At 41.2% G+C, this 25,786-nt stretch overlaps 1 protein-coding gene across 2 annotated transcripts in view; it reads right to left on the bottom strand.

The window, feature by feature from the left end:
- Positions 1–3,736: 3,736 nt before the first annotated feature.
- LOC118411114 (phosphatidylinositol 3,4,5-trisphosphate 3-phosphatase and dual-specificity protein phosphatase PTEN-like) overlaps positions 3,737–25,786 on the bottom strand; it is a 40,845-nt gene continuing 18,795 nt past the window's right edge. Inside the window, exons 3-14 of one of the 2 annotated variants that reach the window (XM_035813149.1) lie at positions 17,659–17,703; positions 16,722–16,765; positions 16,264–16,394; positions 14,771–14,878; positions 12,470–12,614; positions 11,969–12,027; positions 11,456–11,569; positions 11,149–11,259; positions 9,772–9,927; positions 8,924–9,006; positions 8,491–8,603; positions 3,737–5,691 (exon numbers count right to left, since the gene is read on the bottom strand). In XM_035813149.1, the coding sequence (XP_035669042.1) occupies positions 5,666–5,691; positions 8,491–8,603; positions 8,924–9,006; positions 9,772–9,927; positions 11,149–11,259; positions 11,456–11,569; positions 11,969–12,027; positions 12,470–12,614; positions 14,771–14,878; positions 16,264–16,394; positions 16,722–16,765; positions 17,659–17,703 (1,135 nt within the window). In that variant the 3' untranslated portion in view covers positions 3,737–5,665. Of the gene's footprint in view, positions 5,692–8,490; positions 8,604–8,923; positions 9,007–9,771; positions 9,928–10,010; positions 10,152–11,148; positions 11,260–11,455; positions 11,570–11,968; positions 12,028–12,469; positions 12,615–14,770; positions 14,879–16,263; positions 16,395–16,721; positions 16,766–17,658; positions 17,704–25,786 lie in introns of those variants that run through there. The other variant, XM_035813150.1, reaches the window with a different exon arrangement.

A 25,786-nucleotide genomic window follows, 5' to 3' on the forward strand; every position in this document is an offset into this window, starting at 1 on the left:
CGCACATAATTTTCATAAAGCGCAGCCAGAGAAAACGGAGTTCAGTTTATGGCAGGCATCTTGACTCACGTTTGATAACACTGTACATGTCCAACTTGACGGGAGCCGGGGCCGCAGTGATGGCGTCTGGTGCGGGGTAGAGCCCAGCCGCCAGGAGGACAACCACGAACACAGCAACCATCGTGTCGATCGGGTCCTGTTCCTGCGTCTTCTGAAGTCTTCTGTGTTTACCGGTGTTGCTTCCTAAAGTTACGCGGACTGAACCATTCTTTTGATTTTGTTATACCCCAATTAAAAGCGGGACTGAACAATTGACCTCAAAGCACAGGGTGGGGGAACGGAGTGTAGAAACTATAGAAAGGTAGAGAATCGTTTTTATAGAGGGGACAAAGAATATCTATATAAGTAACATTGGGCCCCAAACTTGATATACTAGTAACGCAGACAGTCAGCGCGAATGGCATATCTTAACATTCTTTAACTTAAAATATTCTACTTAAGGGCTGTGCGGCCTGTTAACATGCAACTGGGACGATGTCCATACGGTCGTTGTCGAAATGATTACATTCGAACAAGCTTAAGCGACATATGCATAATTACACTAGGTGACCTGTGCTTTTGTGTTCTCGTCAAAGAACTCCCAAAGTTGATTTCATGGTGGGCGCATTCACACACTCAAGTGGCAGAGTTAAAATGACACGAAATGAGGTTAACCCTATAGGGACAGACGGAAGTCATGTATGCGAATTTTAGACAGCTTCGCGCTCGGACTACATTCGAATGATTCGTGGAAGCCCGTGTGATACAACTTCATCAAGTACAAATATCACCCGGTACACCTGTATTGGACGTTATCCCTGGCCTGTATGACATTAAACCGGATATCATGGAAGCTCATTTGTTTTGGTAGTTTTCATCGTGCATTTTCTTTCTTTCTTTCTTTATTGACGATGAGACAAGTCATTACAAGGGTCTGCCTAGGCAGCTAGGGCTGGTAGTGGCAGAACCTATAAAAATGTGGACTAACATACAAAGATTCATAGCAAAAAAACAACACAATATAATGCAATAAAATAAGCAGTAGCATACTAAAAGATTGGAGTAGGTGGAAGGTTAGTGTACTATCATACTATGAGTGTAAAATTATGACAAGAGATGGGTTCTGCAACGGGTTTTGTTGTTGCATTTTGTGCAATGCTAAACTTTCTGAAGTGATTGGTCAACAATATTAACCCAACAACTGTACGAGGTGGGGCAATGATATATGAGGTAGGTACAGTGTATACAAAATGACGACATCCGGAGCTTTCCAATATTGTCTTAAAATTAACTTGTGTCTCCGCCTGTGTTGCACAGCCTGCAGTATGAAACCTCGTCACAAGTCGGCGCTTTTAATCCATCCTTGATTTGGTTTTGCTGGTACAGTTTGTATACTACAGAAACGTGAAGTATGGACAAGAACAAGACAAGTCAATGCTTCTTTAACTTCAATACCGTTTCTAGATAAACTACTAAGTATGTTAAATGCAAACACACCTGTAAATAACGCTGAAAGAATAATATTCCAGCAGATACTGAAGGGAAAACCTTAAGATTTTCCGACTGCCGTCCGAGGGAAAACAGAGCGGGGAAAAACGTTACGATATTCCTTCCTTATATCTGCTTGGATATTCCTAAAACTATATCCAATACTCAAATAAAACAGGCAACGCAAGTCTCATAAAACATTTCTTGTATTTCGAGATAATGAATTTGAGTGATACCTCTCATATTCAGCAAGGGAGCCGTCCATTTTTTCTTCTTCATTGTTACAAATATTAAAATACGCCGGCTACATATATCACAACGGGACCACAAAGAGAACTACAAATACGTCATCTCCAAGCAGATGTTGGGTATGAAAGATGGTACCGTTTTCTGACGACCAAGCAAGCTTCTCCGAAAGTCGTGCTCTGGAGTGACTATGAACTTAGTCCGATTGTTCTATTTTTTTACGAGTTTTCTTATTTCATTTTCCTTTTCTGTAATACACAAAAAGAGAGAAAGCATCCGTAGTGATTCTGCAAAACGAGGCTAGAGGTGAGGGTCTGTGAGAGAAGCATGGCCGTCAGATAAGGTGGAGAGCTTCCACCTCGCATCTGCTTGGAGATGAGGAAATACGGCGGTTTTTACAATGGGTTACTCCAGTTCGGGACATCACGTGACGTGGCAGCTGTTTCTTCTGGTTTGTCGCTACTTTGGCGGTGAAACGTACAACAGAGTAGAGGGAAAGAACTACAGCCTTGCTACCTCATGCACTTATCAATGTAAACCCACAGGATCTGGGCAAGAGGGGAACTGAAAATTACAGAATAGAACAGTCTTGTAGGTGCATTGCAACATTGTGCTAGGATGGCCAGGATGAAACATGTTTAGACTGTATAACAGATTTTACCAAATAAGAAAGAACTTTTTTTTTCAAGATTATTTCTAGTCTTCACCAGGTATGTAGAATATTTTGACTCGCAGAACTTGGGTTGGAATAAACTCAGTTTTCTGATGTCACAGACAAGCTGTCAGTATGATGGCCAGATATATGTCACAGTCACGGAAAGGTGTCGAGCTCATCCTGTTAGGTTTACATTGATAACTGCATCATCTTAACTTCTGCCCTGGAGCTTGCCAGAAACATCCAGGATTTCTTCTGCACAAAATTCAAACTTTGCCGGTGAAGTGACGTCATCGTAAACTCAATGTTGTTTCCCAACTGATAAGTACACTCAGAAGGTTTGTGGAACATTTGTTCCATAATTCTGTGCAGCCTGGTAAACGCTCATGGTGAAGTTACCGGGTCTCTTTTACCGTTTGAATCTGGAGTCTTTTTGAAATCACAGCACAGCTTGGAACCCTTGTTCATCCAAAGGTTGTTGGTTCAAATCCTGTCCAGGCGACAGTCACTGTGCACCTTTCTGAAGCCACCCGGTAGCTACAGCATGGACGGATATTAAGCCACATTCTACAGCCATCTTCAGAACCACTGAACCATCATTCATACACAACACCTCGCAGCCAAAACTCTGGTGAATCTGTGTGGCTTGTGTCAGGTAGGAGACAAAGTTGAGTTTACGACAAGACAGCCTCTCGCTAAGTTTTCTATCTCCAGTCATTGAATGTCGACTCTCATTCCACCAGGTACCTCAGATCAGCACCTTAAAATAAACGTGCATCCGAAGAAATGCTGCGTCTGCAACCTCTGAGGACTGCACATGTCAGACATCCTGGTGTTTAAGACATTCCAGGGGAAGGCCTTGAAGAGACAATGTCTTTCTTGTGGCAGTCTTGGGGTATCTGGTGGAATTACAGGTGACGATGCCAGAGCTGAGTGGTTACATGTATTTGTTTCTCCTGCCATATCATACCACAATGTAGGCCAATTCACTGAGACTCCATAGGTGAAACATGTGAAAATGAGGTCAGGTTTACAGAGGAAAGTACAGTCTTGGACACACCTCAGGTGGACACAGGAAGACAACTGCACAAACGCTGGATTTAACAAGGACTTTTCTCTCATCAATGTTATTCTTTCTCTCCCAAGAAACAGGTATCTGACTTCGTGAGGCCCACTCTGGTTGCCGAATATCTCAAATGTAATACACAAAAGATTAATAACGAGTTTATACCAAATTATCCAATGCTGCACTGACACCATGTGAAATACTACATATACAATGAGAACATCCGCCACATTAAAAGCTTCTTTCCCATTTGTCGAATTTTCATCATCGAACATACTATTTTGTATTTACAGACCAATAGAACAACACTTTACATAATGTGCAGAATCTATCTGCATACAAGTGAATACAATGTCCTCCTCAAGTCATCACAAGTTTGAACCCATTTCTTACGATTCACAAGGCTGCAGTACTCTTTGGGTCCTCCAGAGGGCACTGTTTGCCCATCCATCGGACCTCAGAATAGTCGTAAAAACTTCACGGGAGGAATATCAACTGTACAAAGGATAAATAATGTTCACAATGGTGTATTTTTTAAGGTTCTTGTAGTTTTTTTTACCTTGAATAACATTTGCTGCACAGGTGGACAATTCACCAATAAGATTGTTGCTACTAAACAATGTTTTCTACAAGTATGTCAGAGTCACAAGACTCACACATTTACACAAACCCTCACCCCTCTAACACAGTGGACTCTCCCACTTGTAACATTTCATTTCATTGTTCCAGGGGAGGGGGGTTGTACCGTAAGACAGGATTAATTTTAAAGAAAACACCCGTTTTGCACAGCAGATATTAGCAAAGACCATCCTGAGGTATTCATTTTCTTTCAGTGTAATAAAAAGAAATGTTGAACAAATTTCAGGTCTACTGAAGTCAACATTCATCAGTATTTCATTTCAAATTCCAAACAAGTGTTGATTGGCTAGCTGAATTCATCTTCTGTAAAGCTGTCAGTACAGTCAAGTTGTCTAGGATACGATTGGTTGTCATAATGTAACCGGAAGTTCTGATTGGTCAGAACTTTCACTTGTGCTTGGATTTGATTGGTTAATGTACTGCAGCCAAAAGTCTTATTCAGTTTAGCAACTTTTCCAAATGCTTGGATCTGATTGGATGGTTTACATGGGCCTTGGCATCTGATTGGTCAACACCTTTCTTTCCTATGCTTGGATCTGATTGGCAAGTGGCCAACAGTCATAGGTCCTGATTGGTCAGCACCTTTTATTTTTCCTATGCTTGGATCTGATTGGCTAGCGTGAATATGTCATGACTGGCTGGTTAGTTGGTTGGTTGGTTGATAAGAAATACGGTATTACAATGTGGCCTGGAAAATGTAGCACCAATGTGGGGAGTGTACTTTCTTCCACTTTCTCCGACAGAGTTCCGGCCATGCAACATAACTTCTTGTCGTCTATTATTTGTTATTGGGTGATGAGACCATGGCTTGGGTACAAACAGCAGATAGTAAAATCTGAACAAGTGACCACCTGTAAGTGAGGACCTTTTATCCAAAGTTTGGAGGTTCCTTACTAAAAAAATCTTTCCCAATGACACAAGCAATAAGAATCCTGTCTATGATAATCACATAGACGAGATCTTATTGGTCCTGAGTGGTCTTCAAGAGCAGTTTTGACTTAAGATATATTTTGTACAAAGAAATATCTGTTCAAGGAAACTTTTAGTGACACAGTCACTTCAAAAATGCTTGATGTCCTGAAAAAAGTCCATGTATCAAGCTTAGACAAATCAAAACAAGGGACAAAGATACCAATATGTCAACATAAGAAACTTTTGGTGCTTCTCCCTGCAATGACAACAGACTTTTGGTTGATTTCCAGCTACAACATCTAAAGATGCACAAAACAGTATACAAAAAAGTCCACAAGTTTATGGTTACAATAGGAAAAAAATTGAAAAAGAGAGACTTCTTTAAAAATGACACTTGAAGTTCACATTTAAAACAGCACTTCCGAGCCACAATCTCACCACCAACTATTCTCAAGCTGTAGAACATGGGTTCTCCCCTGCCCCCCTCCCCCCTCCTTTTGGTGTCTGATTTTTGTCTAATATCTGCTGTGTGAAAGGTTAAGGGATCACTGTACATGCAGGGGGAGGGGGGGACAACTACCGCATGCCCGTTAGTCACTACGCAACGGCCCGCTACACCGCTAAAGATACGTCACCCGCTGGCCATCTGAAACACAGGGACAAGAGAGAAAAAAGAGATTCAGTCAAGGTATGGTATACAAAGAGTGTTACGGTTTAAGTTTTTTGTTGTTGTTGTTGTTGTTTGCTTTGTGGTGAAAACTGCAGCAAGAGGTGGAAAAACAAAAAGCTGCAGGATGCGCCGCTGGTGGATAGCCAATCAGCATGCTGCTTGCAACATAACACGACCAATGAAATGCTTGGTTCAGAACAGCCAATCAGCATGCTTACAGACATGAACCAATGAGGTGCCTGGGATGGTGAAGGGTGGTTAGTGATTGGTTATGATGAAAAGGGTGATGACATCACATGACTGGTGATTGGCCAGATGGTGACAGTACAGCTTGAATGAACCAATGAACAGTCAGCTCTCTCCTTCAAACTTGTAGCTCCAGCCAATCACGTGAAATGTACTCTATAAATGCTGAAACATTGCTTGTGTACATGTATATCAAGTTATTGTCTGATTACAATTCTGCCTACCTATACGATGTAACAAAACTGCCAGTTGTATACAGTGTGTGTAAGCTCAAAACTGTTCAGCTCTGAAATAAAGCAAAGTCCTATGATGTGCTTGCTAGGATGTAAAAGCATGTATTATCATATAATCAGCTTTGAAAGCCCTCTCTGTTTACACTCCAAGGGTATTGTCACAAAGCAGACCAGTGCAGGAATGTAGCTTGAGCTTGTATGCAGCAATGACTAACATATCCTGGTACATGATTCTTGTTTGTTGTTTTACAGCAACTCAGTGGCACAACTTAAGCAAGGAAAAGTGTCCAGTCTTGACATCCAAATGGTAAGACGACAGAGAGGAGGTAAACTCCTTGTTTGTATTCTTTAAGTCATGGACAAGGGCCTGGGAAAGGTTTCAGTTTTGTAATATTCCAAGCAAAATGTGTAAAGCAGATGTCTGTGGCGATACTTTGCCACATCAGGGCTTTGAAAACATTTTAAAAGTTGAATAAAAAAAAGTTGACCTGGACAACAAAGCTAAATTTGCATCAGCTACATACATGTAGCTGCTGATGCTAGAATTCGTTAAAACTCTGACAGAGGCCTTTGAAAACTGGATGACAGGCAGCACACTTTTCCGTAGGATATAACAAATATCTACAGCTGTAGGCAAGGATGTCCCAAACATGGAGTAACCCTGTTAATGTGGCGTAATCGTCTCACCAAAGTAATATCTACTGTACAGTACAGACCTGCAGTGTGAGGCCAAACCAATTTAATCTCCTGGTTTCCTGACTTTAAAAAAAAATGTCCCAAGACCAAGGAAACAAAAAGGTGTGGCCTATGCTCCAGGAATGCAGGTGCACTACTGTAAAGCTATGCTATAGACTCCGATTCTGTTCATGTATTTTACGACTAGTTTTCATGGCCAACTGACCAGAACAGTAGCACAAGTCAAATCTATCATATGAAACAAGTTCTGGACTATTTACAAAAGTTCTGACAACTTAAGCAAAGGACACTTATTTGTGGACATTCTTACATAGAGTTTGCAACCAAATTTTAGGGAAGGTCTAACTTAATGTTCACTTTCTACAGATGTTTTTTCTCTACAGGGATAAAAAAAGGACCTTTGGCCATAAACATCACTTTGCCTAAAATATTTTAGGCTTCAAGCCAAAGTTAGTACTTAGGTGGAAGCAGACTGAATTTGCCATACTATATGCTCAGATTTTTCCTATAACCTCACAAGTTCCAAAGTTTTACCACAATTATTACTGGCACCAAACAACTTTCTTTCTGTTGGGATGGGGAGTTAGAGGGTAACGTTTGATTCTGTTCCATAATTTCTACATAGTGTATCAAAGTAGCTCAATCAATAATCATGACTGCCAGATAGAAAACATTTTTGCCCCTGTACAAAACAAACATTTTGAAAGTTATCTTTTAAGTTTTATCCATAGACGCATCTTACAAGTATAACGATCGACAGAACACAAACATAACACTGACAAACAGACCAGGTGCTGAGAATGCGAAGACCTTGGTTTTCAAATGTGGCTTTGACACAACGAGTCTCTCCATTTTTCTGCTCCTAAAAACAGCAGATACGTCTTATAATCTACCTCCCGCCAACACTAACCAGATTTTCCACAACTGGCAACGGAAAACAATTTGCCATAACTCCGAATTTTACACCTGCGCAATACGAACAGGACATCTTTTGCTGTCTTCAATTCCTTAGTCAGATTTAGTGTTGGTTTATACTACATTTTTCAGTCCAATTGATATGTAGTGCACTGATCAGGGATCACACACTGGCAGTGAACAATGTGTTCTTGTTTCATCAAGTATCATAAACCTGCATGCTACATAACAGAAGTCCCTAAGGCCGCACCAATTCTATTTGCTGGTTCTCGGATATCAAAACATTGAAAAATGAGAATGAAATATCATTGTGAAAACTTGACTGTGCTTTGGTACACACAGTTTCAAGATGCGAGTTTCCTCCCAGCCTTCTATTTTATCTTGTTCACCTGCTCAATTTTACATTCAGATGTAAAAGAACAAAGGAAATAATTAGTATGGCCTGAAATGAGGAAAAATCATATGCTAGAATTTTTAAAAAATCATATCGTTAAAATCGTGCCTCAAAGGAAAAATCATACACTAAACTCTTGCAGGAAAAATCGTACAGTAAAAAATGTGTCTTAAAGGAAAAATTGTACGCTAAAAATCGTGTCTCAAGTAAAAGATTGTACGCTAAAAATCGTGTCTCTAAGGGATAATCGTACGCTAAAAATCGTGTCTCAAACATCAGTCATTTCACAACCTTCCCACTCCTCCTCGTCGTCTGTGTCCGAGAGGTTTTCGTCGTCGATATCGTTGTCGCTCATGTCGGGCGTGATGCTGTCGCTTGAGGCGCTCGACGTGCTGCCCGTAGACCTGGTGAGGAACAAGAAACAGTCAGGACATGTGGAGTGATCAGATGTTGTGGCATCTTTATTATGTTTCCAAAGGAAAACATTTTATTTTCGCTGGCCTACTGGCCTGCATTCTTTTTTCTTTCTTCTGTTGTCAGCCAATAGAAGCTCAGCACAGCTGATGACGTCATATACCTTACCATAACGTTTGTGTCCCACCTCGGAAGTTTTTTCTATTCTTCTTTTTTTCCTATACAACGCTTTCATCTTGTGAACTTTCATCTTGGCTTTTTCGTTTTTTTTTCTGAAGATTTTTTTTTCTTGAGCCAGTTCGTCACTCACCTCTGGTCAGACTTGGGCTGTGTGGAATTTCTAGTGCTCTCCTTGGCTTTGGGTTCTTCTACAGGGGTGAAGATACATGTGACCTGTGTGCGTGTGTGTGTAGGGGGGGGGGGGAGAGAAACAACTCGTATGAGATATCACAATACCGCTACTGTTAACACAACAGATGATCATGGGTCATTTAAAAAAATACTTCGAACTAAACCTGTAAAATAAAATTTCATGTGAGCAAGAGAGATGTAGAACGTACATGTATGTAGGGTTAAGTACTGAATCTGAGAACAGCACTTCTGTAACTATAACAAGTATATGTCAGACTTGTGAAACCTTAGTGACTTTCAAAAGTATATTCTGTCTTGTTTTAGTAAACTTGGAAGGAAGAGTGAAAAATAAGGCAGCTCGGAACTTAAGCTTTTAACCGGATTTTTTTTTTAAATTTCAAGCTACATGATCTTCATCACTATCATATTTAGAATCATATCAAAGAAATAAATAAATGTCTGTTAGGGTACAAAGTGTGCCTTTGCTTCAAAGAACTGACCATAAAATCTGGAGCAGATGAAACTATGTTTTTTGGTCTACAGTATCAGTTAGAATGACAAGTGCTGAATTAATGGTTATTGACCCGCCCCAAGGTATGACCTTGCTATAACCACCGAGTGATCAAAGCGAACCAGTTGGTGTTGATGCAAATTCTGACCAATCAGAAGGAGCGATACACACCGGGCTGGCCGGAATCTATGTGTTACAGCATCATAACCAACATGGAACAGGGCCTTCTGATTGGTCCGCAGCGCCTGGCTATATGATAATTATCATTCAAGGGAAAAGAGTTCCTGTTGACAGACCTTGAAGTTGGGTGAGAAGAGTTTGTTGCTCTTGTCCTTGTTCGCCTTGTCGATCTGGTCTTTCCTCAAGGTCAGGACCAACGTTCGACAGCCGGGCGCTAGTCTGTCTTTTATACAGTTTGTGGCGCAACACCCGCCGTTGCTACCCACCGACTCCTGAGTAAACAAACAAACAAACAAATATCAGGACCAGCGTTCGACAGCCGGGCGCTAGTCTGTCTTTTATACAGTTTGTGGCGCAACATCCGCCGTTGCTACCCACCGACTCCTGAGTAAACAAACAAACAAACAAATATCAGGACCAGCGTTCGACAGCCGGGCGCTAGTCTGTCTTTTATACAGTTTGTGGCGCAACATCCGCCGTTGCTACCCACCGACTCCTGAGTAAACAAACAAACAAACAAGTGTCAGGACCAGCGTTTTAAGTGTAACAACTGCTCTTACTACCTATTGTCTTCTAGTAAGAGAGAGAAGTTGTTTTTTTCTAATTTCATTCCATCTATGATGATTTCCAGTGTAATGATCGGAACTTTACCGTTGTTTACAAAACAACAGAAAACGTCCCTTTGCTGGTTAAAGGGCATTACATAGGGGCCCAAATCAGAGTAGGAGCCAAAATCACAGCATAGAGGCTCAAATCACAGCATAGGGGCCACCTTAAGGCCAGAGCACTGACCTCTGACTGCCATCTTCTGATGTATTTTCAATCAACTGTCATTACGACGGCTATCAAAGCCTACTGAAACCATCAGAAGCTGATTGCTGTTTTATGTCCTGATGTCACATGCCTTAACGACTGGTACTAACGAGGAAGAATTAGACCTACAAATTGCTACAAGGTATGACATGATCCTTTTTGTTCATGCTGCATACTAATGATATTATGACACCTTGTATTAAGCAAGTACCTTTTTTCTGTATGAATTTGGAATGGGCACCGATACAGAAAAATCAGGTACAGTCACGGTTGCCCTCCTAATATAAGAATGGACTGGTCTATACAACAACAAACGATAAACAAACAAATAAACATAGCACCAAACCTTCTCCATGTCTTGCAGGCAAAATATTATCCCACTCCAAATGGATTTCTCAAAATGTTCCCCCCCCCCCAATAAGAATGGACTCTTCCAGAACCACCCTATGTATGCAAAATGGACTTGTCTATACAACAACAACATGGATGCTAGTGTCACCAAAATGAAAACAAAACTGCAGTGGATGTCTCTTGAAGACAGAAGAAAAGTGTCTAGACTCTGATGTACAAAATGATGTACAAAATGACCAATAAACTGGTGGACGTACCGAATGATAAGTATCTAATACCAAGTCAATAAAGAACAAACAAATAAACAAAGAAACAAACAAAGCACCAACCTTCTCCATGACGTTGCAGGCCTGTAAGTGTGGGATCTGCCCGTTCCTGAGCTCCGTAATGTCCCCTTCTCTCACGAAGAACGTGTTGAACCAGAAGTGGCACATCTTGTCCTGGAGAGACAGGTAAAATCTCAGACTTTCCTCCATACGTTTATGAAGGTTAGACATCCAGGTAAACAATATTCAAATACAATTCAATCTCTACAACTGGATAAAAAACGGAGATCTACTTCTGGACATTCTGAAAAGTGTTCTCGAGTCTACTAGGTTTCCATAGTAACATGCTTCCATGGTAACTATGACTTACCCTTTTCATCATCTTGTTAGGTTTGTGAAACAGTTCTATTCTGATGTCCCCGCACACAGGCAGCGGCTGAGGTAACACTCCCAGGATAAACCCTCTGTTTTCTCTCTTCGCACCCTGAGGAGAAAACAACACTTCTGATTATCTCATGTTCAACAAGTTAGATTCATCCCAGCCCATTTATAGTTACTTTCCAAGGAAGACTAGCTGCATTCCTGTTTATAACTTTGCGTGACCCATATGACGCTATGGGATCCATTGTAAATTGTAAAATACATTGTAAATTACACATACGGCAGACTCTATTGACAGAATTAGACTTTTTTTCAAAGCCCCCTCTGAACGGAAAGAGACATTGGTAAGCTTATTGTGAATCTAAATAAATGCAAAACTCAAGCCCTACCAGCAGTAGCACACATTTTTGGTGCTCTAACAACCTATCCAGGATTCAGACCCCTGAATGCTTGATGCTAGATTTCTACCCAAGAGACCTCCAAAGATCTGAAACCTACTCACCTCATACACAGGTGACGTGTACAGTTTGACATTGTATTGTGTAACGACAAACTGGGGACCTGGAAAGGAGAGAGGGAAGAATGTTACAATTAAAATACCCAGAAACAAATTTATATAGGTAGAACTTGATACAGGAATACTTGGCCTTGCCATGTGAGGGAATATCATATTAAAAAAAAACAGAAGACAGCCATAAAACCACCTACAGTATAGCACAAGATTGTTTGTTAGTAAGGAATAAATGACTGAACATAACTCACTACAGTATAGGACCAACTATTACTGAACAGACCAATCAACATGGGAATTGTCTCTAAGCATCGTTTGCTTGTTAATCATAAATACATGTATTGTTTGTTTGTAAATAAAAGATAAACAAACAAAAGTCACTACATGATCCCCAAGCCACCCCCTCCCTGCTGAACATGATGACAGTCTATACAGGTTTATCTATTTATTTCTTTGTTTGTTTGTAAATAATGTAAGAAGAACAGAACTCACTACATGACCCTCCCGTGCTGAACATGGGGACGGTCTCTATGACGATGGACTGCAGTAGTAACGTGGTGGGTTTGTACTCCAGCCTTTTTCTAGTCAGGTCCCAGTAGTACTCCACATATCTTCTCTGGCTGGGTATCGTCACGCCCTGGAATCCATGAAAAAAACATTAAAAACTAGAAAGGCTGACATTTGCTCTTGAGCAAATGCAGCATATTTCAATCGTTTAAAGCCATGCATACCCTGACATAAAATATCATGTCCAGAACAGAAAATTCTGCTACAGTACCAAGAGAAGCCGCAAGGAGGCTCAAAAACGACCCTGATCTACGCCTGCCAAAGACCATCATACCAAAGGAAGGTCTGATGAAAATGTCATGAAGACCTGACTGATTTCTAAGGGGGCAGATTTATTGACTTTTCACTCCCTGGGATGAGCCCCGGACCATAAACAAGGAGCTGTATCAATAATACAGGTAAACCTTGTTGGGGTAGCCACTCTGAAGGTGGGGAGCACCATTATAAGTGACAGTGAAAAGAAAGCAGAAGCACTCAGTTCACAGTTTAAAAGTGTATTCACAGAAGAAGACACCACAGACATGCCATCTCTTGGAAACCCCTGCACCACTCCTATGGAACATATAGACATTTCTACGTATGGTGTAGAAAAAATGTTGCAAGGCCTTAATCCGTCCAAAGCATCCGGGCCCGACCAAATACCGCCTTGGTTCCTCAAAATGACAGCCAGTGAAATCGCACCTGTTTTGACTAACATTTTCCAACAATCGCTTGACACAGGAGAAATCCCCCAAGACTGGAGAGATGCAAACATATGCGCCATTTTCAAAAAGGGAGATAGAGCGGTTCCCAGTAACTACAGACCTGTTTCACTTACCTGTATTTCCTGTAAACTACTCGAACACATTATTCATAGCCATATCATGAAACACTTGGAAGGCCACAATATACTAACGGACTACCAGCATGGTTTCAGAGCAAAGCGATCAACAGAAACACAGCTTATTTTAACAGTTCACGACATAGCTGGGGCACTGAACAATAAAAGACAGGTGGATCTAGCAATACTTGATTTCACTAAAGCCTTCGACAAAGTCCCACATAGCAGACTCATAACAAAACTGGAGTACTATGGAATTCAAGGTTCTACATTAAACTGGTTAAAGGCTTTCCTGACGAATAGAGAGCAAACGGTAGTGGTAGAAGGGAAGGCCTCAGCTCCAGTTAAAGTAGCATCGGGAGTTCCGCAAGGGACTGTTCTGGGACCATTGCTCTTCCTCTTGTACATAAACGACTTGCCAGACCAGCTCGATTCAAGTGTGAGGTTATTCGCCGATGATTGTCTGCTATATATAGAGGTATCTGCAAAGAATGACTCACAACTTCTTCAGAAAGATCTGAACACCCTGGAAGAATGGCAAAGGAAATGGCTTATGCAGTTCAATCCTGATAAGTGCTATATCATGCACATAACGAACAAACGAACACCAAATGTGTCCCCTTACCAGTTTTGTGGTCAGACATTAGCAACCACAAAAAGCCACCCATACCTAGGTGTTACGTTAACAACTGGGCTGAAGTGGGGTGTCCATGTTAACAAAATAACAACCAAGGCTAAACAGACATTGGGAGTGATCAAACGTAACTTGTGGGCATGCCCAGCCTGCGTAAAATCACTTGCATACACGTCACTGGTAAGACCTAACCTTGAATATGCTGCAACAGTATGGGATCCGTATACAAAGAAAGACAAAGATAAACTTGAAAGGGTACAGAACCAAGCTGCCCGATTTTGTACAAACAACTACAACAGGGATGCTAGTGTTACCAAAATGAAAACAGATCTACAGTGGACATCACTTGAAGACAGAAGGAAAATGTCCAGACTTTGCATGATGTACAAAATGACCAATAAGCTGGTGGACGTACCGACTGATAAGTATCTAATACCAGCTCAAAAAAGAACAAGAAACAGCCATGACTTCAAGTACCAGAGTTTCCAAGCTAGGATTGATGTGTTCAAAAATTCGTATTTTCCCAGAACTATCGTAGATTGGAATTTGTTATCACCAAGTACAGTAGGGGCATCTTCTCTGGATAGTTTTAAAGAACGCTTGCAGTTAGATGTGCAAAAGTTAGGTGTGACGGATCGTTCAGTGTAATATAACCAGCTGCTGCCGCGCCGCGTGCCTGCGAAGCTGGTGTGTTACGCCGAATGGCGGTTATACCGGCTATATAGATACAGATACAGATAGATACAGATACAGATAAACGAAGTCTACTCACCTTTTCGTTTTTCGTCCTAGCCTGACCGTAAAATCTGAGGGCCTCGTCTGGTGTCGGAAACTTTCCTCTGTGGAGCAGGTACGCACAGATCATCACACCTGTTCTACCCTACAGGTGAGACAAGAACAGGTGAGGTTAACATGGATCGTCACACCTGTTCTACCCTACAGGTGAGACAAGAACAGGTGAGGTTAACATGGATCGTCACACCTGTTCTACCCTACAGGTGAGACAAGAACAGGTGAGGTTAACATGGATCGTCACACCTGTTCTACCCTACAGGTGAGACAAGAGCAGGTGAGGTTAGCACAGATCATCACACCTGTTCTACCCTACAGGTGAGACAAGAGCAGGTGAGGTTAGCACAGATCATCACACCTGTTCTACCCTACAGGTGAGACAAGAACAGGTGAGGTTAACATGGATCGTCACACCTGTTCTACCCTACAGGTGAGACAAGAACAGGTGAGGTTAACATGGATCGTCACACCTGTTCTACCCTACAGGTGAGACAAGAACAGGTGAGGTTAACATGGATCGTCACACCTGTTCTACCCTACAGGTGAGACAAGAACAGGTGAGGTTAACATGGATCGTCACACCTGTTCTACCCTACAGGTGAGACAAGAACAGGTGAGGTTAACATGGATCGTCACACCTGTTCTACCCTACAGGTGAGACAAGAGCAGGTGAGTTTAGCACAGATCATCACACCTGTTCTACCCTACAGGTGAGACAAGAGCAGGTGAGGTTAGCACAGATCATCACACCTGTTCTACCCTACAGGTGAGACAAGAGCAGGTGAGGTTAACATAGATCGTCACACCTGTTCTACCCTACAGGTGAGAAAAGAACAGGTGAGGTTAACATGGATCGTCACACCTGTTCTACCCTACAGGTGAGACAAGAGCAGGTGAGGTTAACATGGATCGTCACACCTGTTGCAGGTACAAGTAGATGTAAGAAATACTACAGCATCAAGTTGTTCTTTGCTAGTATACTATGCAAGTAACATTTTGAGCCCAGCAACTATAGACACATGTATCCAACTATGTAATTGCCAGATAACAAACAAATTTACAAACAAGCAAGCAAGTATAACACTGAGGGCAGACCTAAGGACAGAAGACTAGGACCATTGCGGTCAAAAAGAAAACTATGGGAGGTAGGGAAGTTCGTGATGAACAGGATAAAGTGGAAAGAGTTGAAGAAAGACTGATTGCAGCAGCAAAGTGTCCAGACCACTGCAGCAACAGAACACTTTGGGCTGCTACTTATATAACAGTTATTAAATCATGTTATTGATTGATGTTAGACGTGTAATTTATTGTATCACAATTAGTAGATGATGTGTGTTGGTATAACGACGTCTTGCTAGAGTAGTTATCATTTATTGTATCTTATGGATGAGGACTCCAGGAAGAGAGGTGGTTGTGTGTCCACACTAATGGAGATTTCTTAATAAATAACTAAACATACAAACAAGGACCTACCTTTCCTGCCTTACAGTGCACGGCTGCGACGTTGTCCTCATCCTCTGCTAACCACTCGTCCAGATCGTTACAGAAAGGCTTAATAAGCTCCAGTTTGGGAGGGTTGTGGTCTTCAAATGCGTAGACTGCAACTGTTAAATAAAAAAAAGTGATATCGATATAGTTTTAGCTCACTCTTCCACTGGAATTTACCAACATTGTGCATGGCAATATCAATCATTTCCGGTAGTTTTGACTTTGACAGGTTAAGTTGAATTCTCAGACGATCGAGACAATGATACTTGGTCAGAAAAATTAGTGGATACTGAAATACATGTGTAACTTATTACTTGTGGTCAATTGATCAACATTTTCTCTATAGTGTCTGTAGTGGCCACATTTCTCCAGTCACTTGAGTGGTCACTATAGACAGGTTTGACTGAAGACACAACATTATAGAGTAGCAGAATGACACTCACCCCTTTGGTTAAACTTGCTGGGATCATAACTTCTTTCAGAACACCTGCGGAACAGAAAACGTGTTGATCACACACAAATATAACACAACAAATTTTCTCAAATAATTTTGAACACATTTTGAACAGGATTAAATCAAATGAATGATTCTTTTTCTCTTTTTCTCATGTGATTAAATTGCATAAATCAAGGACTCTAATAGAATGTTCCTGCCATCGTTCCTCCAGGCTGCCTTGTCATGTTCCATTGTTACAGATGCAGTTTTGCCCTCTTCGTTACAAATTTTCCAGAAGCCCCCCAGGCTGCAGAGAAATGTGGGGTTTCATGACACCCAGCCCTGATTTGCATTGTTGGGATTCACTACTGTAGTACTGTGTAAAATTGGTGGGAACTGCCCTGATTTGCATTGTCGGGATTCACTACAGTGTAAAATCAGTGGAAACTGCCTCTAGGCAAGTCTGGTCACCGTTCCTCATAAAATAAATGAACCAGAAAATGTTTGTGCCACAAAGGTCTAAAAGAGATAAAGAAAATGATGAAACTGATATCATCTTGTGCCTTCTGTCTTTTCTTGTGTGCTTTGACTGATCTTTTGATCTATTGATCATTTATTGCTACAGTTTTACAATAAATTACAATGCAGTCTGGCACACCTATCCCTGGACAATATTGCAAAGCGCTAGCATCAAGAGACAAGGCCAGCAAAAAAACTACCTAAATTTACATGACAGGGCACTAAACTGTATTGATTATCTACAAAACTAATGGACTTCTAATCTACCTAATAGTTAAACACCATACAATCGTTTTTTCACCAACCTATAATCACAGAAATTATTTACGGCCCTCCTAGTTCTTGGACTACGCCCTGCGCGACAGATAGATAAATGGACGACGAAGTAAAAGTTTGCGAACACAATTGTGCCGAAAACTACTTACAAATTGTAGACTTTGTAGTGTCCCTTGTGTTTGGACTCCAGAAATCTGTGGAAGACAAAAGAGATGACGGATTAAGACGGATAAGTGGTCATTTTGCCCAGCGGGGGAGTTTGCCCCAGAGGGTGGGGTCATCTATAATCATTACAGGGAGACAGGCATGGAAAAGTACAGAGTAACAAGAGGGGCATGTGTGGGACCTTTTTTTCGTATGGCCTGTTTTAATTTCATATTTGATATCAGCACATTGATGTGTGACTATGTTCCAAGGACATGTTAGAATAAAAACTGTACTTGTGTGTTAAAGTTTGTCTGCCGATGACCTTTGACTTGTGATGAACGTAGAAGATGTTGACATTTAACTATATGTCTCACTGTTGCTTATAGTTATAATGCATTTGAGGTGCAATATTGAAGTGCAACAGCCAAGTGGGCAGAGTGTGCACTTTGCATTCAGTAGGTCAATTCCCAACCAAGTCATACCAGAGACTTTTAACATGGTACATGATACATTCTCTGATTAGCACTCAGCATTTGGGTAATATTAATAGTATGGTAGTTGAACACACAGATTGCACAAGGTTGTGTGGCAAAGGGCTATAGAAATGAAGATGGGTGTTGTGACCACTGTTGTCCTATACACCAATTGGTGCTATTGCATGCGCACACTTTCTAGAAATTTTTGCTTGAGTGTGCATCTGTAAAAGTAGACTGTAACATTATGGATTCTGTCAAATCAGTATTCAAGAATTTTTCAGCGAAAAGTTCACATGCTAACTTGCACGGCAACACATTCCTAATTTCACGCTGGTTACAGTGCAGAAACGGTTTAGTTTTGCTTTACCAGTACAAAGGTGTGTAAATGAATAAACGTGGTAAACCATGGAAAAATGATTTCTTGCACATCTAGTACTACAATACTAGATTGAATTCGCTGCTGTATTGTCTGGTGATATGCCTGCGTATCCATTATATAAAAGACCGATGACTGATGGTTTAGTTTTCCTATACAAGTACAAGGGTGTGTTAATGAATAAACGTGGTAAACCATGGAAAAATGATTTCTTGCACATTTTGTAATACAATACTAAACTCGGCACAAAAAGTTTGGAATATCAACTTTGGCTGATCATATTTCCGTTCTTTCTGCATCAATTTCAATGTGTTATATATCAAAAGAAAGCGTGTGTGATTTTCTTTCACACGGTATCAAACTCCTTATGATTATAAATTCGTGGAACGAGCACCAGGGCTACTCACGTCAGTGGGTCACGAAAAAAAAGTGCCCAAATTTCAATTTTTGTGGTCAACTCTGTATCATCCTGCTGGTATGGGTGCGGTGTCAAGGATTCAATCTATCCTTTTTTTCGCGTAATTTTTGGTATACAGAACATCCAAGTTTATCTTTAACATTTGATAAGAGAATATGTGCCTTTTTGGCTATTGAATGACCGAATCGAGGTGTGGAGGCGGCAAGGAGAATGCCACGCTGACAGTCGTACGGATAGGGCGTAACAGCGCGTAGCACTTGGTGTGGTGTATGTATGGCTGCCACGGGAAAAACCAGGTTCACTATCATCCCAGACAAGACAACCTTAATATTGTGAGATACAGGGCACCATTCTCCATTCAGTCGCAATGTCATACCTCGTCAGCGTGTGCTAGGGGGACCAAATGCAATTCTGCAAGTGTTAGACTACAACGCCCGTCCACACGGAGCAAGGTCTATTGTGCAGACTGTGTGCGTGAACAGGCGGTGTATTCTTGCAGAATCATGAGAATGTCATCGGCCTCATATTGGAGGGGTATGACATTTCAACTGAATGGAGAATGGTGTCCTGCATCTCACAGCATTATGGTTGTCTTGTCTGGGATGATAGTGAACCTGGTTTTTCCCGTGGCAGCCATACATACACCACACCAAGTGCTACGCGCTGTTACGCCCTATCCGTACGACTGTCAGCGTGGCATTCTCCTTGCCGCCTCCACGTCTCGATTTGGTCATTCAACAACCAAAAAGGCACATATACTCTTATCAAATGTTAAAGATAAACTTGGATGTTCTGTATACCAAAGATTACCTGAAAAAAGGATAGATTAAATCCTTGACACCGCACCCATACCAGCAGGATGATACAGAGTTGAACACAAAAATTGAAATTTGGGCACTTTTTTTTCGCGACCCACTGACGTGAGTAGCCCTGGTGCTCGTTTCACGAATTTATAATCATAAGGAGTTTGATACCATGTGAAAGAAAATCACACACGCTTTCTTTTGACATATAACACATTAAAATTGATGCAGAAACAACGGAAATATGATCAGCCAAAATTGATATTCCAAACTTTTTGTGCCGAGTTTAGATTGAATTCTCTGTTGTATTGTCTGGTGATATGCCTGCCTAACCATTATATAAAAGACCGATGATGATGGATGTTTCTGCCAAGAAAGAGTACCAGAAAATCCGACTTTGATTCAGCAGCACAATGGTCAAAGCTTTGGTACTGCTACTGTTTCAGGGGATATCCATAACCCTGTCGCTAAACAGGGGACAACCTGTCAATGATTGAAGATTGATGGCACTGCCTTTTCATGATCTTTGAGTTTAGTGTTAGATTTCTTATATCCGAGATACAATACCTAAAAAGCAGTGCGGGGTTCAAATATCAGATTATTCTGGCAACTTAGATCCAAAATTAAAGGAAAGGTGTCTTAATGTAATCTTAATCTTTTTTCCCACAAGGATATAAAAGGACAATATACAAGAGAAACTCTCTTCTTTAAGAAAAAAGTAACCACATATTATCAATATTATGGCAAGATGGGTGGCCCCTAGTCTGTGTAACGCAAACTCCGCTGTAACTGGCCCCATCCCGTGGAGGCCGGCAGATGTTGGGTGGCCGTCTGCTATAAGCGAGATTTAATCAGGCTAGGTGGCCCCTGAGCCTCATTAACAAAGACCCTTCATTCCAAAATCATATCTGCATTTCTATCACCTTTTCATTGCTGTACTTGACTGAATGTCCACTTTACCACCACGGTTCTACTAGACAAATGCATCACCATTTTCACTTAAACTAGTTAAAGCCACCTTGTTCCCCAACCTGACTACAATACAAGTTAGCAGTGCTTTAAACCGGGCATTGACGGATGGTAACTACAATACAAGCTGTGTTCTTAAGCCAGCCTGAATTTTTTTTTTCGTCCCCTGGATTTTGAATGGAAATCCTGTCAAGCCTAGGGGGGTCTCAGGGCATGCTCCTCGGGAAAATTATCAAATGTAGACCCTATGAAATACTATTTCCGGCATTTTGAAGGGTAAATTTCGCTGGAAGACTCAGCTTGGTTCAATGGCATGAGTTTTGGTGAAAAAATCCACAGGATTTCAGCTCACAGAGGACGGAATGGGCAAAATCTTTTTCCGTCCCCAGCAGAAAAATTCCCTTAAAGGATGGAGAAACGTACGCTGGCTGGAGCCCTGGTAAAAGGTAAATGTACAAAGTACAAGAGAGAGAGAGAGAGAGAGAGAGAGAGAGAGAGAAAGAGAGAGAGACCTTTACACAACTGCATTAGGATTCAATTCATGTCCATTCTAACACGGGTCAGGCAGAAGGTACACAAAGGACAGAGTTGAAATCTCGGTCAGGCTTTGAAAAACTGGAAGCTTTTTGTACTTACATATGTTCTCAAAGGGGAGACAGCAAATCGATTGATCAGATCGCCCTATTTGTTTGACACTTGTAGGGGTGGAAGAGTGGGGGGAACAATACAGGCGTAATAATCTGTAGAACAGGCAGTGATGGATAAAGACGGATGGAGGAGGATTGAAGAGAGTAGGGCAACAGCTGAGATTTACTTAGGACTGGTCCACTTTGGAAAGTTTAGGAGGGGTGGCAAGAAAGGATTGTAAGAAAAGTAAAAAAGTTTACTAGAGACTAAACGTCTAGTTTGTGACGATGTTAAAATGCAAGTTGTCCAAATGATAGATACTTTCGCAAACTTTCCAAGAGGAATTTTTTTGTGCCTTTTTTTTTACATACTGGCACTGGAACTGATATTAATAACAGTCAAAGCCACTTGCATTGACAAATTCTTCTTGCATCTGAAAGATTTTCTTGCAAGGAAAGCAGTTTCAATTTTTTTATTCCTTTGTAATTGATTGATAAAGGCAGAAGGTGATAAAAACCCAAGTCTGTAATCTAGGATATTTTCTGCAATTAAAGTAACATTAAATCAAAATGAACAAGCCCCTTAGGGAGAAGCATACAGCATTCCTGTATCAACTCAAGATGACCTGACCTACAGGAAGGGGTAGGTACCATCCGATACAGTGTACCGGTAGAAAACTGTTTTTTTTTTTATTGGACCGGTGCAGAAAAATGGACCTGAAAAAATAGGTTGACCAGATGTTGGACCAATTGGATTATATGATCAGTCATTTACAATTTTGGGGGCTTACCGGTCGAGAAAAATAACAAGAGCGAAGTAGAGTAGAGTCTATAGCGAGTCTATAGCCAGTATGTTTTACAGTCAATAGTACAGACTAAGGCAGTTAGCCTTGCAGGATTTTAAAACGCGAGTGGGAGTCGAATACTCCAAAATACAGATATTTCTTTGTAGAGAAAAGGACCATTGTTTTCATTCATTCACAAGTTTTCAAATACTAAATCAGGTCCAACTTCAGGTTCAGGTCGGGGCCTGGACCTGATCCTCTGGACCTGAGTCGGACCTGGACCTGAATTTTCTGTACCTGTACCCACCCCTACCTACAGGGAAACAGTGCTGCTAACATCACTTCTATCTGGGGACCACCACCAAAGGGAAACCACTGCCCCATTATTGCGACCCCTACCTATATGGGTCATGACCTTTGCTGACCTACTGACCTGATGACCCTATTTAACAAACAGTTGATCAGTCAGTCCCACAGGGGCACAGAATACCTTGTGCCTATGGTCTCATTGTAGGCTTTTCTAGATAATGTAAATGTAGGCGGTGGTTTGAATGATGTTCGCGGTTTTTGCGGTGGCTACTTCACAGCAAAATTAAAACTACCATGAACATTTTTTCCATGGCAGTAAGAGACTACAGTGAATGGTGCTACTGCAAACTTAAAATAAAACCACCACGAACAGTCCTTTTTCCTGCTACTGCGAAATCAAATCCACGCAAACCTAAATGCACATAATGTACATAATAGCTCTGTGAGAGAAAAATCAAGATTTTCATGAATTGCTGTGTAAATTAGAGTGTCGAACTTATAATGCTAACTGATGCAGTTGAATTAAAAATTTGTAATAGTTTCTCAAACAGTTTTCAATCTATGAAAAGCAATTGAGAAAATTCTCTGCCAGTCAATGCTGGCAATAGGGTCAAACTTTTGTAAAGAAGAGTATAAATTTGGACAAGTCTAAGCATTTTGGAATATTCCCCCTCTACATGTAATGGAACAGTCCTGATGTGACTTGACCTCCCCCAGGTGACCTCACTTGCCTCCGTGACATCTCCTGCCCCACCAAGGTCACCTTGAACAGGGAATCCTTGTAAAATGGCTGTCACGGATGGGGCACTTCTCAATATAAAAAAAAACGATTGATCATAAAGTTTATGGTTCATTTTTGTGGGGGCCACATTTACTTTGGTAACATAATCAAATTTTATTGCACAAAGTGACGCATACAATGTATGGCAAATTGCGGAACAATGCTATATCACCAATCTCATATCAGTCATCGTCATACAGTGTATTACAGCACTGTTGGGGTTATACTGCCCCTTCCGGGGTCGAATACCCTTTCTTCTAGTAATATCTATGCTATTTTCTACATTGGGAATGGGAACAAGGGATCACCAATCTATGCCTGCAGGAGTGAGATGCCTGGCAATGTGGTGTGAAGACAAGCCGACTGCCATATTCTGTAACGGTACCCTTTCTGCATTCAGAACCTCAAGTTTTGGGTTAATAAAATGTTAGTCTGTGTGACACAAACTCTGCTTTCCGGAGGCCGGCTGCTATAAGTCAGATTAAATCAGGGTAATAAAATGTGTCTGTGTGTTACTCCCTGCATAGAACATTAGTTATACTGACAATAATCTGCCATAGGCATTCTAATTTCCTTTTTTCTGACACACTTGAGATTGAAACTCTAAATTTTCCCTGCTCAGTTGCACAAGCACCATCCTTAATGCTCACATTAGTATGAGCTATGGACAGAGATTGTTGACATTATCTTTTGGCAAACTCTGCACAGAACTCCAGTTTTACGGCCAAAGAATTTCCAGATTCTTTCTAAAGGAAAAAAAATTTAACACTCATTTTTCACAGTCAGTTGCACAAGCATCGTCTGTAATGCCCGCATCAGTATGAGCTATGGACACAGATTTCATACATTATCTTTTGCCAGACTCTGCACAGAACTCTAATTTTACTGCCACATTTCCAGATACTTTCTAAAAAAATTGATCACTCATTTTCCACAGTTAGTTGCACAAGCATCATTCCTGGTGCCCATATCAGTAGACACAGATTCTAGATGTTATCTTTTGCCATTCTACACAGAACTCTAGTTTTACTACTCTAAGAATTCCAGATACTTTCAGATAAGAATATTGCAAAGGCATCCTTCCTAATGACCACATCAGCAAAGATATAGACACAGATTCTAGATATTTTCTTTTGTTCCACTCTGCACAGAACTCATAGGAATTCCAGTTCCTTTTTAAAAAAATTGAACACATTAGAGGCTCCTTTTCCATGTTGCACAAGCATGATTCCTAAAGCCCACATTTGCAAAGACTATAGACAAAGATTCTAGATGTTATCTTTTGGCACACTCTGCACAGAACTCTAGTTTTACTGCCACAAGATTTCCAGTTCCTTTCTAAAAAAAAACTCATTTTCCAGAGTCAGTTGCACGGGCATCATTCCTAAAGCCCACAATATCACAGAGACAGATTTTAGACATCATCTTTTGCCACACTCTGCACAGGAATTCCTGATTCTTTCTAAAAAAAAACTGAAAAAAAAACTGAACACATTAGATGCTCCTTTTCCACAGTCAGTTGCAAAGGCATCATTCCTAAACCCCACATCATCACAGACTATAGACAAAGATCCATCCTGTACATCCAAGATGGCCTTCCCATGATGCCGTGCAGCGCTGAAGAGGGAAAGTCTGCCCGGCAACAACCGTCCGTCCGGCCTGCCTCCACGCCGGCTCCTCCATGATTGATGGCAGGAGAGTACCTGATGCGGCGGTGAGAAATGTACCTGCACAAGCGCATGTCGTAAACCATAATAGTCTCATCACTCATGCGTGTGATTATCGATCGTGAGGAGGCAGGCTGGACGGCAGAGGACAACTTAACGGCACGCTCGCTGCCAAGTCCGGGGATCGTCCGTGGCTGATGAGAAAATGTTTAGACTACACAAATTTGAGTTTTTGTTTCTTTTTTTTTCAGATTTAGAAAAAAATTGAAGAGAAGGGAGATACATCAAGGATGAGCTAAGATCACTTGGGAGATAACAGTGGCAAAAGAGCTGCAGAGTTTTAATTTTCTTCGTCTTCATCGCTTTTAGGCCTCACAAATTTGATCTCATAATACTCAGATTTTTTTCGAGGGAGTAAAGAAAACGAGAAGGACCTGAGCCACAGCAGCCAGAGAGCAGCCTTGGACAGAAGGAACAACCTTTTGATGCTGCCCTACATGCAAGAACTAACAGTAAGGGCATTGGAGGTTTTAAAAAATTAATTTGAAAGTCAGAGGAATGTGTCCTTACCTTGGTACACACATTTTCAGGGAGTGAACAGAGTCAGATGCAAGTGTACAAATGTCCTCTTGCTATAAACTTTCATTTCTGGGAACCAACAATCCTATTGTCCTCTTGCTACAGTAGAAGCCGCTTAATTGTACGGTCAATTTGCCAGTGAATTTTGTGCAATTATCTGGCTGGTGCAATTATGCGAAGTTATCTTACGGGACCGCACTGGTTTGGGATTTGGGGATTCCGTGCAGTTAACAGAAGTGTGCGTTAATCCGTTGTGCAATTAACTGGCTTCTACTGTATAAACTTTCATGTCTGGGAACCGACAATCCTATTGTTGTTGCCTTAGAGCGGACTACAATGGA

This window comes from Branchiostoma floridae, chromosome 3 (genome assembly GCF_000003815.2).
Source record: "Branchiostoma floridae strain S238N-H82 chromosome 3, Bfl_VNyyK, whole genome shotgun sequence".
In the NCBI taxonomy this organism is placed as follows: Eukaryota; Metazoa; Chordata; class Leptocardii; order Amphioxiformes; family Branchiostomatidae; genus Branchiostoma; species Branchiostoma floridae.